The sequence below is a fragment of the Daldinia childiae genome (assembly GCF_008694065.1).
Source record: "Daldinia childiae strain JS-1345 chromosome Unknown Scaffold8, whole genome shotgun sequence".
Taxonomy (NCBI): Eukaryota; Fungi; Ascomycota; class Sordariomycetes; order Xylariales; family Hypoxylaceae; genus Daldinia; species Daldinia childiae.
Genome location: NW_022984649.1, coordinates 1,357,947 through 1,374,192, shown reverse-complemented (window position 1 = coordinate 1,374,192; position 16,246 = coordinate 1,357,947). Strand labels below are relative to the sequence as shown.

The following is a 16,246-nucleotide window of genomic DNA, read 5'->3' as shown; positions in this document are numbered from 1 at the left end:
AAGAAGGACCTTGATAATCTTGTGCTTGATGTATGGTCCTTGGTATTTAATAGCAATCCTGAATTAATTCTAGAATACTCCCTACGTATAACTAGTTGAATAAGAAAAGGGGTAAGTTTAGAAGTTAAGGCTGCAGTGGATTCTCTGGCAGCATACGATACTCCAACATCATAGAATACTGGTATTTAATTAACTATGGAGTAACTGAAACTAAATTTGAGACTAAATGCTCCTTGACTAGGACTAGAATACCCTTGGCAAAGGTTGCATCGTAAAACGCCTCATTGTATACTAGTCGAAGCGTAAGTCGACCGTTGAAGACCCATGCAAAAACATACAGGTGGCGAGAGACCACGTCGATTCCAATCCCAATATCGTGTACGACGAACGACGTAGTCGCGTCTCCATATACGCTTTTTACTAGACCGAAAGCGTTTGGTATGTACGAGAAGTCTAAGCCACTTGGGGGAGGGTCAGGTATAGACGCCTTTTTCAAATTGTTTCGCATGATCAGGGCGTACTGCCGGCGAGAACAGAGAAGGTCGGCTGTAGCACCCTTGACGTACTCAGCATGATACTGTCTCGCATTTTCTAGCCATGATTGCGTCGCAGGCACTTTGGCCATGTACCCTGCGGTGTAAAGACCTGCCGCTCCTGCTACTCCATCATATGGTGCTGGTAGGTGTGGTCGAAGACTCTGACGCATGGTACTGGTGTGGTGTTTGTGATTTGTTGTTGAAGTTGAGATAGTGTATGCGGTTGCTGTTACTGCGGCATGGAGAGCAGCGTGTAGCTCGATACCGAGCTGGCGGCATCTAGCTTCTAAATTTGCTGTCTCGTCTGCCGAAAGTGGGAGGAGCGCACTCCTCGTAGCCTTGGGGACAAGGCCCACTCCCGATTTATACGGCGTCCCCAGTGCTCCTATGTTATTCGCCAGGGTATCCAGGTACTTCTTCACTGCGCGCTCAATGTCAAGAGATGGCGTCCGTGGTAAGCTTAAAGCTTCTTCGACACTGGGCACTAGACGGATAACTTCCTCACCCCATGGTAACTTGGGTGGTTCTTCTTGTAAGGCCTCAGCGGATGCCTCTAGGTATGCATTTAGGATGTGAAATGCGCCAATTCCGTCGGTACGCCAATGTGACAGGTGGAGAAGGACAGCGACATCTTTCCTCATAAAATAGAGTGTAGGAAAGCGTTTGGGAGTAAGGGAGGCGATAATATCGTCTAGAGTAACATTCTCTTCTACAGTGACGAAGGTCTCGTCTACCCACTCCTCGAGGTCGAGAATAGTAGGCGTAAGATAATTGAGGGTCTCGTCATTAGATGTGCTAGCAATGGAAGGGTGGCGAAAGCGTAGTGTTTTCCACCCATCACGAAGTGCTTTGGACAGTTGATTTAGTTCAACATGAGTTGTAAGGCTAGCCGTTACCGAAATAGACCATACGTCTTTTCCTAGCTGTCGACCCCCATCACCAATCATCTTGATCATCGCTTCATTTTCGCCAATCGGCCGCTGCCAGGATCCGGTCTGTGTCTCAATCCAAGCCATTATGAACAGAAGGGCTAAAGTTGAGTTATAGATTGAGTTGTAGAATTGTTGAAGAACCCATAAGGGCCTGGAATATTTCACAAATAATAAACACTATGATCGATGCCTCCTAGCCACTAACCAGGAGTCTACTTTGGTAGGTACAAAGGTGGATAGTTCCCGTGGACTTCCTGCTTGAGTAAATGTCACGATACCAAGCATCGGAACCCGGAGTAGCATTACGGGCAGTAAATGAGGCCTCGCCTTAACTCAACTCATTAATCCCATCGCTGCCTATAACAATGCTGGCATGCATCTCGAAAAGATAGTTGAGGTTTTGATAGATCTGAATCACTTCAAAATGCACGACACACTTACTTACCCCGAAAACATGCAGGCCGTCAAGGTGCGGGGGCCCAATGACCTCTTCATTGATTCGGCGGCGCCTGTACCTACTCTACGCCCTGGCTACCTATTGATCAAAGTCTTTAGCGTTGCGCTCAACCCCACCGACTGGAAGCGAGTGACCATCTTTGATGGAAAGGTACCACGTACCGTCGGCTGTGATGTTGCTGGTCGTGTATTTGCATGTGGCGAGGATATCGGCCAGGATTACAAGCCGGGTGATCGGGTAGCCGGACTCTGCTACGGCATGAAGGAAGAAGATCCTACTAGTGGCGCTTTCGGTGAGTATGCGCTGCTCAAAGGCACACTGTCTCTGCCCGTACCAGACCACGTTAGCGATTTGGAAGCAGCGACAATTCCGGTCGGTACCAATTTCGTCTGTCAAGGTATGATATTATTGCTTCGGATATAGCATGTGTAACAAAGCCGCTTACCAACACAATAGCATTGTACCATACACTGAAGCTTCCGCTTCCCACGTTGCATTTCGAGCCTCCCGATTCGAATGCTCCTACTATACTCATCTATGGTGGTGCCACTGCGTCTGGGATGTTCGGGCTGCAGTATGCGCGCCTTTCGGGGTGGCGGGTTCTAACAACTTGCTCGCCTCGTAATTTCCAGCTGGTCAAAGCTCTGGGCGCTCATGAGGCGTTTGACTACCACGATAGCGAAGCTTGCGCTGCAGAGATACGCACGGCTACGAACAATGATCTTTGTTATGCATTCGACTGCGTGTCGGAGGGTTCTAGCCTGCAGATATGCGCCGATGCTCTCACATCAAAGTCTGGTGTAGCTGTATACACTGCAAGCTTACCTGTAGGTGATAAGTTCCCCAGGCAGGACATACAGTATGGTTGGACATCGGGATACACTGGTGAGTTCCTCGTATAATCTATCGGATCGGAGCATCTCTAATCTCTACTAAGCTTTCGGTGACACGACTCATCTTACGGGTAAGCTTCGACCGACGAATACGGTCGATCTTTCATATGCAGGCGATTTATGGAAAATGACGGCCGAATTATTGCGACAAGACCGACTCCGACTGGGGCCTCTGGTACATAGCTGCGAAGGGGGGTTGACTGGAATACCGAATGGTTTGTCCAAGCTCAGAAGCGGCCAGGTTGGCGTAGGCAAGCTTGTGTATAGAATCGGAAACCATTAGTAGTTCCTACAAGGCGTGTCGGAGAAGTGGGAGTGAATAATTACCTAAGCTTGTTGCCTCTAATTGTGCTCATACATATCGATGTTGGCTCGGTGTGATGCCGAAAAGATGTGTAACCCACCGAGGTGTGGATGTTGGCTTATAGCCGGGCTTATATCGTTAGCTTCGGCAACTGGCAACGTTAGAGATGATAGAATCGTCCGACAACTCCGGTAATAATTCCGACTAATTGATAAATGATCACCGGATTATGCATACTATGTGATTACTAGATATTGATTACCTACCTACCTACCTAACCTAGGTAGGTAATGATGGGTGAATAGCAGCTTGTTGTCTGGCATGTGCTAATGGTGAAGATGGAGAGTCTATAGTGGAAGCGTCGCGAACTGGATGATGCCCGTTTAGTTGGCTTACCTAAGGGATTAGAGGTCCCTGCTCAAAGTTCTACTATGTATTCCGTACCTAAGTACCTAGACAGGTACATGTAAAGGTTGTAACCTAAGGGGTTCGCCGAGCAATACCCGATGATTACCTACCCTATCCCATTCATAGACCGCCAACATGGGTCACGATAACCTCGTTTTATCCCCTTTTGGGTAACAGGTAATAATGGCTACCCTTTGTTTAAACTACCTAGGTACCTACCTAAGGCTTCAGCAAATTTATGGCTTATGTAGTTTACTTGTCGCCCCCCTTGAGAGATCATGTTTCTAGCAACGCAACAGAATATTACCTCTATTTTGGAAAAAAGTAATTTTAAGTCTTATCTATATTATGTTATATAGCTAGATTTAACATAATTCCTTGTTCGAAGCACCTCAGACAGCTTGACTCCTTGCTAGTACGAGCTCCGCGAAATCCAGCAACGACTTACTCTGCGTGATCTCGAAGATGGACACTTTAGCCTTAGCTGCTATCGTGAGCCAGTTTCGTAGCTGAACTGAAACTAGAGAGTCAACCCCGTGCGTAGTCATAGACGCGGTGAGATCTACTTCTTCGACCGGTACGCCGAAGATAGTAGCTAGTCGTGTTGCTACCGCGGCCGCAACAAGCTTTGTCTTCTCGGTAGGTGCGTCGAGGGCTCGTGCCATCATATTAGTCGGGTTGGCTGCTTCTTCGACCGTCGTGGAATCGGCTCTCACCGCCCCGCGAGGACTAGCTAGCCGTAGTGTACCGAAGCGAGGATCTTGTCGGACAGGACAGTCCTCTGGTAACTGATCCCATGTTCTTAAACCGATGATGACTTGGGAATCATCTGGCTGAATGCGCTCAGGTCCGAGAACTACAGCCTCGAGGATGCGTAGTATGGCATCTATATTGAGCGAGACAGAGCCGAGAGCCTCGATTCGGGCACCCGCAGAGTTTTTTCCTGTCGCGGTATTCTCGTCGGCAACGTAGCCGACGTCGGTGACGGCACTGAGATCAAGGCTCACGGAAAGCAGGCCATCCCGCGTCCGATATCGTGCTAAGGCGTCCTGGAAGCTATTTCCGGCAGCATAGTTGGCCTGTGATGTGTGTCCAACTACGCCGGTTAGCGAAGATAATAGGACAAAGAACGATAGGTTAGGTAGATTGTTATGTATGTTGATGCTGCTTTGGACCCTGCTTTGTATTACATGTTGCCATTGTTCGAATTCCATACGTTCCATAATTGTATCCTTAAAATGACTTTTTATTAGCGTGGCCGATCATGGTATGCTAGACATAGGGGAAGCAACTGAAACTTACATCCAGAACCATAGCTCCATTTACGACACCTTTTATTGGCGGTAAAGAGATAGAAGAGCAATATCTGAGAAGCTCTAAAAGAGCCTTCTCATCCGACACGTCGCAATTCTTCACGTGGACATTGCAGCCCCCCTTTAAGCCTTTTTGTATGAGCTCCTTTGCACTTGGGTGTGACTCGGCAGTCCTTGATACAAGAAGGATGTTTTTGGCGCCCTTTTCTATCATCCACAAAGCAATAGAACGACCGAGGCCGCCCAAGCCACCAGCTATCATGTATGTAGCATTTGCATTTGTAAGTGAAATCGAGCGTGGCCGAATAACGACCTATTTTATTGTTAACAGGAAGATTTAGAATTAGAGGACGATGATATATCGGGGAAAACTCACGTTTACCTTGTCTTGATCATGCAGAATAACTACGAGCTTGCCGACATGACGCCCACTCTGCATCCGCTTCACGGCCCTCTCCAACTCGGAGATCGAATATCGTTCAATTGGATATACCGGACCCTTTCCTAATCTTACCCTTGCGTGACCGATACGCATACCCTCGACCAGAGCTTCACGAGTACGTAAATGATCGTACTCGTTTAGTAGGGCGATGTCAAACCCAACATACGTTGCACAGCGACCAAAAGGGGTTATGTCTAGTCGCCTCGCCGCCTCGATATCGGATTTGCCAATTTCGACGAATCGACCAAAGGGGGCAATGCAGCTCCACGTTTCCTTCAGCAAAGGCCCAGAGAGGGAGTTAAGAATGACATCAACGCCCCTGCCGCCGGTAGCTGTCATGATACCTGGTGCAAAACTAATATCCCTGCTTGAATAAACGCGTTCAACACTGAGGCCGTAATTCTCAACCAGCATATCTCTCTTTGCTTCTGTGCTGCAGGTTACGAACACGTCAGCTCCGATATGCTGGGCGATAATGATGGCTGCCTGGCCGACTCCTCCAGCGGCTGCATGGATCAAAACGGTCTCGCCTCTAGCCAGACCAGCAATGCGTACGAGAGAGTGATAAGCGGTAGCATAGGCAATTGGAATTGCGGCTCCTTCTTCCCAAGAGAGGTCTTCAGGAAGCTTCGAAACGCTGCTCCAATGCGCCAGGCTTGAACTGGCAAGATGTCCGGAGACAATTCCGCAAACCCTATCGCCAACCTTCAGGTCGCTCTGCTCCGTATGCTGCCCCAATCTTGTAACAATACCGGCGCAGTCATGGGCAACAACCGCATCATGAGGTAGTTTACCCAACACACTCATAATATTTCGGGAATTTAGTCCAAACGCTCTTGTTTTAATTTCTACCATCCCGTCAGGTAAGTCATCGTATAGCACTTCATCCATAAAACTCGCATCACTTAATAAACCTGTACTGGACGGTTCCAAAACGAATTTACGACCTGGTTGATAAAACAGTTGCGGCTGGGGGATTTGGTCAGTATTATTACCGCCCCCTTTCTGATCCGCGTAGACCCTGGGAACGTAAAGATTAGAATCCTTTACTGCATACTCCCAATCGATACTGCCACTCTCCTTATTATAGTCAAAGGTCTGCTGAAAGACATGGAGGACGAAATCTATCTTATCTTCGGTCCACGGGATAGTGCTTTGCTCAAAATCGAGCTGGACGTATCGATTGTTCGAGTGCTCTTGGCGCAAGGTCCGCAACAAACCTTGAGTTTGAGCAAATTGAGGCACTTGGGGGTCAATCATGCTGCCACAGCTTAGCCAGAGTACTCCTCGACTGTTGACAACTAGATTCTGTATCATCCCGAAAGAAGCGGCGTCGGCCTTTTCGAGGAAAGGTGCATCCATTTCAGCCGTGAGAATGCAGACCTTATCTTGAATCGACTTCACCTCTCCCAAGTTCTCCACGGAAGGTGAAATGCCAGTCCGTTGCTGTATCGTCTCGGCAAGCTGCTTTACCCATTTTTGAGAATATGGCGCGATGTTCACGATAGAAATTCTCAATGGGTAAGACGGCGTCGCCACGGCAGTAGTCAGAATGATACTATTGCTCTTGAACTGGTTCTCTTCGCAGTCTCCAATCTCAAAGTCAATGCCTGAAAAGCCGGAATCCTTCAACAGGCCATCCCAAGTCTGTAACGACATGTTTGGACTGTTTCTTCGGAATGACTCCTCGCTAAGCCACCATCCCGGGAGTAGCCCGAATATCAGTTGTGTATCAAGTCGATCTTGTGTGGCTTCGATTAGAAGGAGCTTTCCTCTTGGTTTAAGGAGTTGACGAACGTGCGAAAGCGTCTTGTGCATGCTCTTAGTTGCATGGAGGACCATGGAGGCAACAATAATGTCGTAGGTACCAGTGATTGACTGGGTAGCTGGGTCTGTTTCGATGTCAAGTTTTATGAAATCCATCATGCTTGTCCACCCCGCCAACTTCTTCTGGGCGGCCTCAAAAAACCCAGCTGAAACGTCGGTGAATGTGTAATGGCCAAGAAGAGATCCGGAGCCATCTCCATGGGGACTAAAAGCTTCTAGAACTGGTTGCGTAGTTCCTCCTGTGCCTGCTCCTATCTCAAGAACGTTAGCCCCTGGGTTCTTGATAGCGATTCGTCCTACGAGTTCCTTTAACTGTTTGTATGTACGAAACTTAAGCCGAGGAAGTTCCATATAGTATCGGTTTAATAGGTCACCTTCTAGCATGAGCTCGAGTGGCATAATCTCTCCTCGAATGATCCTAGTGAGAGCGCGGCCAACCCGCACCACAAGCTTTCCAGATGCATCCCCAGCATCGAGTTCATCGTTTAGCATTTGCTTCATTCCATTCGAGGCTCTTGACCACGCTTTACAACCGGGACTCAAGGTACCACTAGTACCAAGTACGACCACTTGCTCCATCCAATTGTAAAATACTTTATGATGCCAGGCCCAGCTTTTTTTCTCGTCTCCTTTGAGCTGAGCTACAGCGTCGTATATGAAGTAGTACGATGCCCGAAGGAGTTTCTTCTCGGAATCTGCCTCCGTATCGTTCAAGAAGATTTTCATAATGTCTTTGATAGCGGCGGGGATCTGGTATGATACATCGATTTCCCAATGGCTCTTAGAGCAAAGTGGGTATTGTTGGTCTTGTGTGGTGTCGTCAAAATTCATGGGGATAGCTTGACAGTGGAAATCTTTGATTCGAAGAAACGAGATTGACGAGGCGTCACTGTTACTCCCAGCGTTCGAAACCACGACGTTCGACGTAAAGCCACGTTTACCTGACTCACGTAACTCGGTATAGACTTTGAGTTTGCTGCCAGCTTGTCTTTCTAAGCTGTAAGGTACGTACATCGAATCCATTGATCTAGGGAGTACCATAGACCCCTGATAGAGCCTCTTTTGTAAGCCGCCATATGTAGCTTGGATAATGGTGTCTAGTGTTGTAGGGTGAATGATGTAGTCAAAGGTTTCAGAGGCTACCGCTGGAATAGATAAACCTAAGATTGCCTTCCCGCCCGCAGCGACACCACCGAACAAATTCTTAAAGGCTGGCCCATGATGGAGGCCCATCTGTCGCATAGTAGCATATACTGACTCTGCGTCGACGTCTCGCTTGTTCGCGCTAGAAGCGAAGAATGAATCTTCTCGAGGGCTTTCTGTATCACGAAAGAGTGATGACCTATTAGAATTATCCATCTCAACAGAGACGAATCCGGAACAATTCTTGATTAGAGTGTCATTGTCTATAGAGCTTATCACAAACTCGTACCAGCCTATATGGTCCATCTCCTTCTCGCTGCACGGCCGAAGATGCGTATGCACTTCGATCCCACTCGAGGATTCTGGAATCGTTAAAGCATTTACGATATCGACATCCCTTAGCCGGAATCCCTGAATGTTCGAACCGACATCTTTGAGGAGACGGGCAGCCTCAATGGCCATTGAAATGTAGCCGGCGGCAGGGAAAATAACCTTAGAGTCGACCTGGTGATCAATGAGCCACGGGAGGTCCGATAAGCGTAAAAAGTTCCTCCAGGGGGCTATTGGTTCAGTGCTACCAGAAATAGGAAGACCAAGAAGCTCATGTGGAGGGAACTTCTTATAACGAGTATCCTTATTGATCCTCGGTTCTACCCAGTATCGCGTGCTGTGGTTCCATGGATATGTAGGTAGGTCTGCTATAAAAGCCGGTGTTGCCTCGCTTAACGGTTCGTTTACTGCGCTTAGGTCCACTGGATAACCCCGTGCTAATAGCTCGCAAACGAGACTCTGCATAGTCTCAACGGCGTCAATATTTCTCTTTAGACAAGCCGCATATGCTATCTTTCTACCGTTGAGAATTTGCCTAATAGGACCCGCGAGGGTACTGTGTGCTCCCACCTCCACTACCATGTCCACATTTGCGTCAGATTGACATATGCTTTCAAATGCTTCGCTGAAGCGGACAGGATTAGTAAGGTTACGAGCCCAGTGCTCTGGTGTCAGGATGTCAGGGGAGACGATATTGCCCGTTACCGGTGACGCAAATACAACATCCTTATCCCACCCTCTGTATCCAGGGACAATATCACGACAAGCCTCTATATAATCCTGAGCCATTGGCAGCATGTGGTGAGAGTGATACGCAAGAGGGACCTTTAATTTCCTGGAGAATTTTCCATCTTTTTCTAGTTGCGACGCGACCTCGTTGATAGCTGGTTCGTCCCCTGAAAGTGTGACGCTCTCCTGACTGTTAATACATGCGACCACTACACGACCGCTTGTGGTATTCTTAATATACTGGTCAGCCTGATCCGGGCCGACTCCAGCAGCGAGCATACCACCGATGACAGGCGATATCTTGTGATACTTGAGGGCAAGTTCACCGCGGAAGTAGACTATACCGAGAGCTTCCCTGGCTGTTAATGCGTTTACCGCATATGCAGCCGCAATCTCGCCGCTTGAATGACTAGTAACAATTGAAGGAATTATTCCCCATGACTTCAAAAGGTCGACTATGCATAACTGGAGAGCAACGCTTATGGGTTGAGAAAGGTTTATATCTCCCACACGAGTTGAGTGTTCATCGCGCATCAGTTCATCTGCAAATAATTAGCCTTTTTTCCTTAATAGTTTAGGATCAAAGTACCGTATAGAGACCACGTTGCTCCATAGTCTTTTAGGATTTGGTCTGCCTCGTGAATCGCGGCGTCGAAGACGGGATAGGCTGTAATAAGCTCTCGGCCCATCGCATACCATTGAGCACCCTGGCCGTTAAAAACAAATCCCAGACGTGGGCGCCTCGTAGAATGCAACGGTGTTTTCGCTGATGAATGCTCTAGTTGTACCGTTAGTTCCTCTAAGTTGCTGGCCCGAACTGCTATCATCCAAGGGAGTCGCGAGCGTCGTTCAGCCAGGGTGTATGCCAGGCTACTAAGAGATAAGCTGTACCCCCCCTGGCTGGATTGGTGGAGGAAAGCGGCTAGGTTTTTTGCCATTTGCTGGCAAGAGTTTGCGTCCTTAGCACTAAGAAGATAAACCCGATGGGCGCTAGAACTGTGTGCGTCGTCCCGGCAAGTAGTATGCCCATTGACTTTATTCGTTCCAGACTGCACATTTGGCGCACGCTCTAAAATAACGTGAGAATTGCTACCACCATATCCAAAATTGTTGATCGACGCCCGGAATGGCTTCTCCTGGGGCCATGGGGTAAGCTCAGTTGGGACCTTGTTATTCCCCTTAATTAGCGTCCATAGAGACCTGTATACCTGGTAGTTTATATATCTAACTCACCTTTAAGTTCCACTCTTCTAGTTTTATCATTGGATTCTTCTCTTCGTAGTTCATATTGGGCGCGATTTGACCGTGCTTTAGGGAGAGTGCGGTCTTGATGACTGCCGCGAGGCCACTAACAGGCTCCGTGTGTCCTATATTGGTTTTGATGGAACCAACCAAAATCGGACCACCAGTTGTATTTTCCCCAAATGTTGTAGCAAGGGCCTTGGCCTCGATATAATCTCCTACTTTTGTTCCTGTCATATGAGCTTCTACGTAACCTATTTCCGAAAGGTCCAGTCCGGCATTACTGTAGCAAGTGTTAATTAGTTTAACTTGAGCCTCCAAAGATGGTGATGTTATCGTAGATGTCTTTCCGTCTTGATTCAAACCACTTCCTCGAATCATTGCGTGAATACGATCCCCGTCCCTTACCGCGGCATCTACAGATTTAAGAACCAGTACAGCGACACCTTCCCCTCTGCCGTATCCTTGAGCTCGCGCATCCCATGCATAACATTTGCCATCGGGACCAAGAAGCCTTCAAATCGATTAGTTACTGATGTAATTATCAAGAAACGAGAATATGAAGAGATATGAGAATACCCAACGGAAGATAGGCTGATAAACATGTCTTGGCTCAGTATCAAGCTGGACGCCCCAATAATTGACATATCAGACTCGCCCGAACGGATGGCCTGACATCCTTGATGTAATGCTACTAAGCCACCTGAGCAGCCGGTATCAATCGTCATACTAGCCCCTTTCAAATCATAAAAGTGAGAGACGCGATTCGCGAGCATGGTCATAAAGTTGGTTGTCACGAATGGTGTTGGCATTGATTCGGGGTCTCGTGTCTGAATATCTTGGTAGTCCTTAGCGTAGCATCCAATAAATACAGACGTATTTGAGCCGGCAAGCTTCTCCAGTGGGATACCAGCTGATTTTTTCTGGGTCAGCGATAGGAGATACAAGTTGTGTATGGTACTAACCATCTTCTGTCCCTTCATACACCGATTCGAGTAGCATTCTTAACTGGGGATCCATAGACTGGGATTATTTAGTCTGGAGTCCAAATTCCGAAAGACGTTTAATTTGTATGTTCTTACACTTGCTACATCTGCTGGAAAATTGAAAAATCCAGCATCAAATCTAGCCACGTCCTCTTTCAAAAAGTAACCACCAATTGCGTGGCTCTTGAACACAAATCAGCATACTTCTCAATATCTCGTTAATCTAAGCAGGGGCGGCCTACTCTGCCAATCCTCTCCGAGTCCGCATCGTACAGCGATCTCACGTCAAACCGGTCCTTTGGAATCTCTGACCAAGCATCTTGACCACCGGTACAGAGATCCCAGAGCTTGGAAGGACTAGTAGCGTCTCCAGGAAACTTGCAGGCCATGCCAACAATGGCAACAGAATGGGTTGAAGGGTTCTCCATATGAACGGACATTTTACCAATCAACGGTGTTTAAATCCAAAGAAAATACCAAGTTAACGGCTTTATGCTTCCAATAGCTATCCACTTTCTTAAAAGATACCTGAAATTAACAAGTTCAAAATCATCCATAGACGACCTCGATATATAATCAAACTCGGAGTTACTAAATCTGTTTACTAAAATGTTAACTAAAACTCAAAACTTTTTATTTAACTGCCTACCTACCTCCTAGGTATATATAAATATATCTTATATAGATAGGTATTTATTTTATTTAACACATCATAAAAGACTTCTGCTTCCAATATTAGATATAAATATTTCTTTTCACATATTAATTCATTTATTGAATATATGAATAATTGAATTTTGAAAGTATTTAATTTTCATCCTTTCTCCGAATTCAACGCCAGGACACATCGGAATGAGCTCCCGAGTGGTCACCGGAATTACCTTAGCAAAGCCCCTCGTAAATGTTATTTCCACTCCGAATACGACCGATTCATGTTCATAACACGACCGCCGAGTGGCTATGCGGACTTTGAAAACTCCAGTGGCTTCCAAGGCTCTTACTACTGGAAAAGCATGAAATCGCCGTAACGGCCCGCTACAGATTGGCAGGAGACTAGAACATGTAGGTCCGAAAGATGACATACCCCTCATTCTGTTTATTCCCAAAATTAGGCTAGCTTGTAACCGTATCGGCCATTGTCAAAATCCGGGCTGTCATATCCGCACTCCCATACGGGTTATACATGCTAGATGAAGAGAGAGCATTGTGGATAAGTCCAAGTGGAAGCATCGCAGATCTAACGCACCACAGGTGAGGATAGATAAGTAGAAAGTTTGTCTTCGCACTTTCGAACTGGTAACTATCACCTCATCCCAATTCTTATTACTTAGCTAAAATGAATTCAAATCCTACCCATATTGCGCTGAACTCTCTGGATCATCATCCTCCCCCAGTTTATGCGAATTTCGTTCTATATCTACGCCTTAAACCTGATGCTAGCCCCAAGAAGGTCTTTAGTGTCCTTCAAGGAGGATTAAAGAGGGTCTTCACCCAGTTACCTTGGCTCGGCGGCAAGGTCCATAGTAGTTCGAGCACCAGCCACGGCGGCCTAGAGATACGATACGATACAGATGGAGATATACATCAATTATCTCAATTCAAATTCAAAGAATTAGATTCTGACTTGACATATGATGACTTGAAGGAAACTGCATTTCACCCATCCACTGTCGAGGACCAGACTTTGACCTGGGCGCCGTTCTTCGCTGATATCGACCATGACCCTGAGGTTTTTGTGGCACAGGCCAACTTCATACCTGGGGTATGTATCCTGACAGCGGCTATACTTCATGTAGTCTCTGACGGAACGGCCCTAAATAACGTATTCAAAATTTGGGCGGAGAATTGCTACGACTTACAACTTGGGAATATGCCACGGAAATATCCACAGGAAATATCAGACCATAACTTAGTAGAGCTGATCTGGTCTAAGGAAATAATTAAAAATAGAGCACAGCAAGTCCCGACGGAGACTTGGCGGCTGCTTGGCCTTGATGCACCTCCAAATCACAACCCGCAGAGAACGACAGAGGAACACAGAGACACTCAGCTTGCTTCAGCACCTGGACCTATCAGCTCAATGGGAGAAATGAAGGCCTGCATATTCTACCTGCCGCCTAAAAATATCAAGGATTTGCAAGATGAATGCGCTGAGGAGCCTGGCACAGCTGATGTGTCATTGAACGATGTTATCTGCGCGTTAATCTGGCGTTGTCTTCTCAGGGCAAGAAAAAGAGGAACCGAGGTAGCCTTAGATGCACAAGTGCGTCTAGACTTGCCATTCGATGCTCGCCCTTACTTCCCAGAATTGATGCCATCTAATTATCTAGGAAACTTCACCATGATCAACCAAGCCCTTACCCCCCTATCATCATTAGTAGGATCTACAAGTATAGGGTCAATAGCACGCGTACTCCGCGAAGTAGCAGGAGAGGCCACACCGTCCAGAATTATGGATGCTTATACTATGATTAAGACATTAGTGAAAGACAGTCATAAGTTGGAAAATCTAAAGGTGGACGGCAACGGGTTGATGATCACCTCATTTATTGCCTTTGACATTGCAGATGTCAATTTTGGTGAAGAAGTATTTGGGAATGGTGGAAGGCCTGAAACGGTGCGCCCGCTGATGGGCCCGATTACCCAGTCTTTCCGATACTGTGCTATTTTACCAAGAAAACAGCACGGGGGCGTGGAGTTTTTGGCTAACTTGTTTGATGATGAGTTAGACTCCCTGCTGGGAGATGAAGAATTTATCAAATTTGCGATGTTTGTCGCATAAATATCAAAGTGTCGAAACCACTCAGAATGGCCTTCGATGGTTTCCCTATCAAGTAAATTATAACTATGATCATCTAAGTAGATCGGGGGGTTTTTTTTTTGGAAATATTTAAATAGTATTTGACACTGGGTTTATATCAAAGTATATTAGGTTTCTATGCTGATATACGAAGTTATCACAATCTTTGGTGACTCCGAACTTTTTCTATTTTATTAGGTTATAAGCCCGGTTAGCGCAGTTGTATCCGCTACAAATAAATAAATTTGATAAGTGAATTTTGCAAGGTTGTTATAAGGCCAAAACACCCTAGCAAATAAATGGTTTAAGCCTCGATAACAGTAGAAATTTTGAAAACTCCGAAAAAAAAAAGTATCTATCTGCACAAAATAAATTAATTACCGCGTATAGTTGGAGGGGGAGTGCTAATATACGAAATTATTACAATCTTTAGTAACTCCGAACTTTTTCTATTTTATCATTTTATTTATACGCAGTGGACCTAAGACTACGAACATGGCGGCTTAAGGTACCTAACCACTAAACGTGGGCCAAAAATTGTATGCACTTACGGCGGACCATTATGACATTAGTGCCAAAATCAAGAAAATAGGTCAGGGCTGTCCAAAAAGGGTAATATATCGAGTGCACAGTATACTATGCGGGGTATATACAAAACCGAATAAAAATTGAATACAGAATTTTTATATTTATAGTAACTTTTCGAATATTACTGGCATAAATTGACATAAAATATTGATATTTTATTTAAAATATAATAAAAATTAAAAAAATAGTCTTATAATATTGCTGATTTATTTAGTAAAGATAATGTGTAATATAAAAGGAAGGCTATTATGTGTATAGGTGGTCATAAAGGGTATCACGTGCCGTATAAGACTTATTGGATATTGATATAACACGCTATACGATATGCCAGCCAAAAGATGTATACATGCAACCTGTATCATTATTTTCGCATTAATCAAGGCTATAAAATGATACTAATTATATTTTTTGAAATGGTATATTGGTAAAGTTATTTGAATACGTGTATACGTGTAAGTAAGTGTTATTATTGAATTTATGTATCTCGTATATATAAGGCTAACTGGAGGCTAAGGCTAAGGTAAAGGCGATATCTGATTGGCTAATCTTTTAAACTTTTGGAATAGGAAAAACAGGTACCTACCTAAATACCTATATAGCTGTCTTAATATCTTTACGAATCTTGGGTCAAACTACATGCGATTTGGATAGTAATTTTTATCATTTTTGAATCAAAATATTGGTGTATTTTGAAAAATATTTAGATATATATTTGTAAAGTTATTGTGTTATAAGGTTAAAAGGGGTGTTAATTGTGTATACAGCGCATATTGATTGAGCTTACACTGTATTTTTGCCTTACTATTACCTTATTAGACATAGTGCCACCTATTTTCTGGATTTTGGCACTAATGTCATAATGGTCCACCGTAGCACTGCTTAATCGTACATATGTATAGGACAGGGTATTTTATGTAACTTATGCCTATTACATATAAAATCTTATCTTGGTTGCTATGGATTAGATCGTACAAGAAGCATGGGGGTTTTCTGGTAACGAATTCAACCTTCTAAAACTATTGGCTAAGGTAGTGGATACAATTTTTGGCCCATGTCTGACGGGGCAATGGGATACGTTGACCTAACTAGGTACCTAACTAGGTACCTGAAAATGAGCCAAGTACCTAGGTAAGTTTAGAGAACGGTTGAAGAGCGTTATCCGTACAGACGCACCCCTGAAATATAGAACCTCAATTAGAGGAGCTCGAGCCGACGATCAAATGTCTTAGCCAAACCGTCTCTATTCAAATATGATGCATCACAAAATAATAAGAATTGGCATACGTAATATGCAGCCAACCGAAAATTGCCTGCAG

The 16,246-nt window shown here is 45.4% G+C and overlaps 4 protein-coding genes across 5 annotated transcripts; 2 read left to right on the top strand and 2 right to left on the bottom strand.

Annotated features, from left to right (window-relative positions):
• Positions 1 to 193: 193 nt before the first annotated feature.
• On the bottom strand, positions 194 to 1,552 carry GL218_07139 (uncharacterized protein; the record flags this gene model as incomplete). Its single annotated transcript, XM_033583884.1, has 1 exon — positions 194 to 1,552. The coding sequence occupies one exon, from the start codon at positions 1,550 to 1,552 to the stop codon at positions 194 to 196; it is 1,359 nt and encodes a 452-aa protein (XP_033432931.1).
• Positions 1,553 to 1,892: 340 nt separating this feature from the next.
• Positions 1,893 to 2,827, top strand: GL218_07138 (Protein TOXD; the record flags this gene model as incomplete). The annotated part of the gene is made up of 2 exons (XM_033583883.1): positions 1,893 to 2,322; positions 2,382 to 2,827. The coding sequence occupies 2 exons, from the start codon at positions 1,893 to 1,895 to the stop codon at positions 2,825 to 2,827; spliced, it is 876 nt and encodes a 291-aa protein (XP_033432932.1).
• A 1,095-nt stretch (positions 2,828 to 3,922) lies between these two features.
• Positions 3,923 to 11,982, bottom strand: GL218_07137 (Lovastatin diketide synthase LovF; the record flags this gene model as incomplete). Of its 2 annotated transcripts, none has more annotated exons than XM_033583881.1 (9): positions 3,923 to 4,626; positions 5,381 to 7,363; positions 7,487 to 9,856; positions 9,904 to 10,492; positions 10,548 to 11,070; positions 11,136 to 11,469; positions 11,522 to 11,579; positions 11,639 to 11,725; positions 11,785 to 11,982. In XM_033583881.1, the coding sequence occupies 9 exons, from the start codon at positions 11,980 to 11,982 to the stop codon at positions 3,923 to 3,925; spliced, it is 6,846 nt and encodes a 2,281-aa protein (XP_033432940.1). The 2 variants fall into 2 exon arrangements, with proteins under 2 accessions (XP_033432940.1, XP_033432939.1); XM_033583882.1 differs by having other exon boundaries at positions 9,904 to 10,480.
• Positions 11,983 to 12,878: 896 nt separating this feature from the next.
• GL218_07136 (uncharacterized protein) lies at positions 12,879 to 14,324 on the top strand (the record flags this gene model as incomplete). Its single annotated transcript, XM_033583880.1, has 1 exon — positions 12,879 to 14,324. The coding sequence occupies one exon, from the start codon at positions 12,879 to 12,881 to the stop codon at positions 14,322 to 14,324; it is 1,446 nt and encodes a 481-aa protein (XP_033432941.1).
• Between the last annotated feature and the right edge of the window lie 1,922 nt (positions 14,325 to 16,246).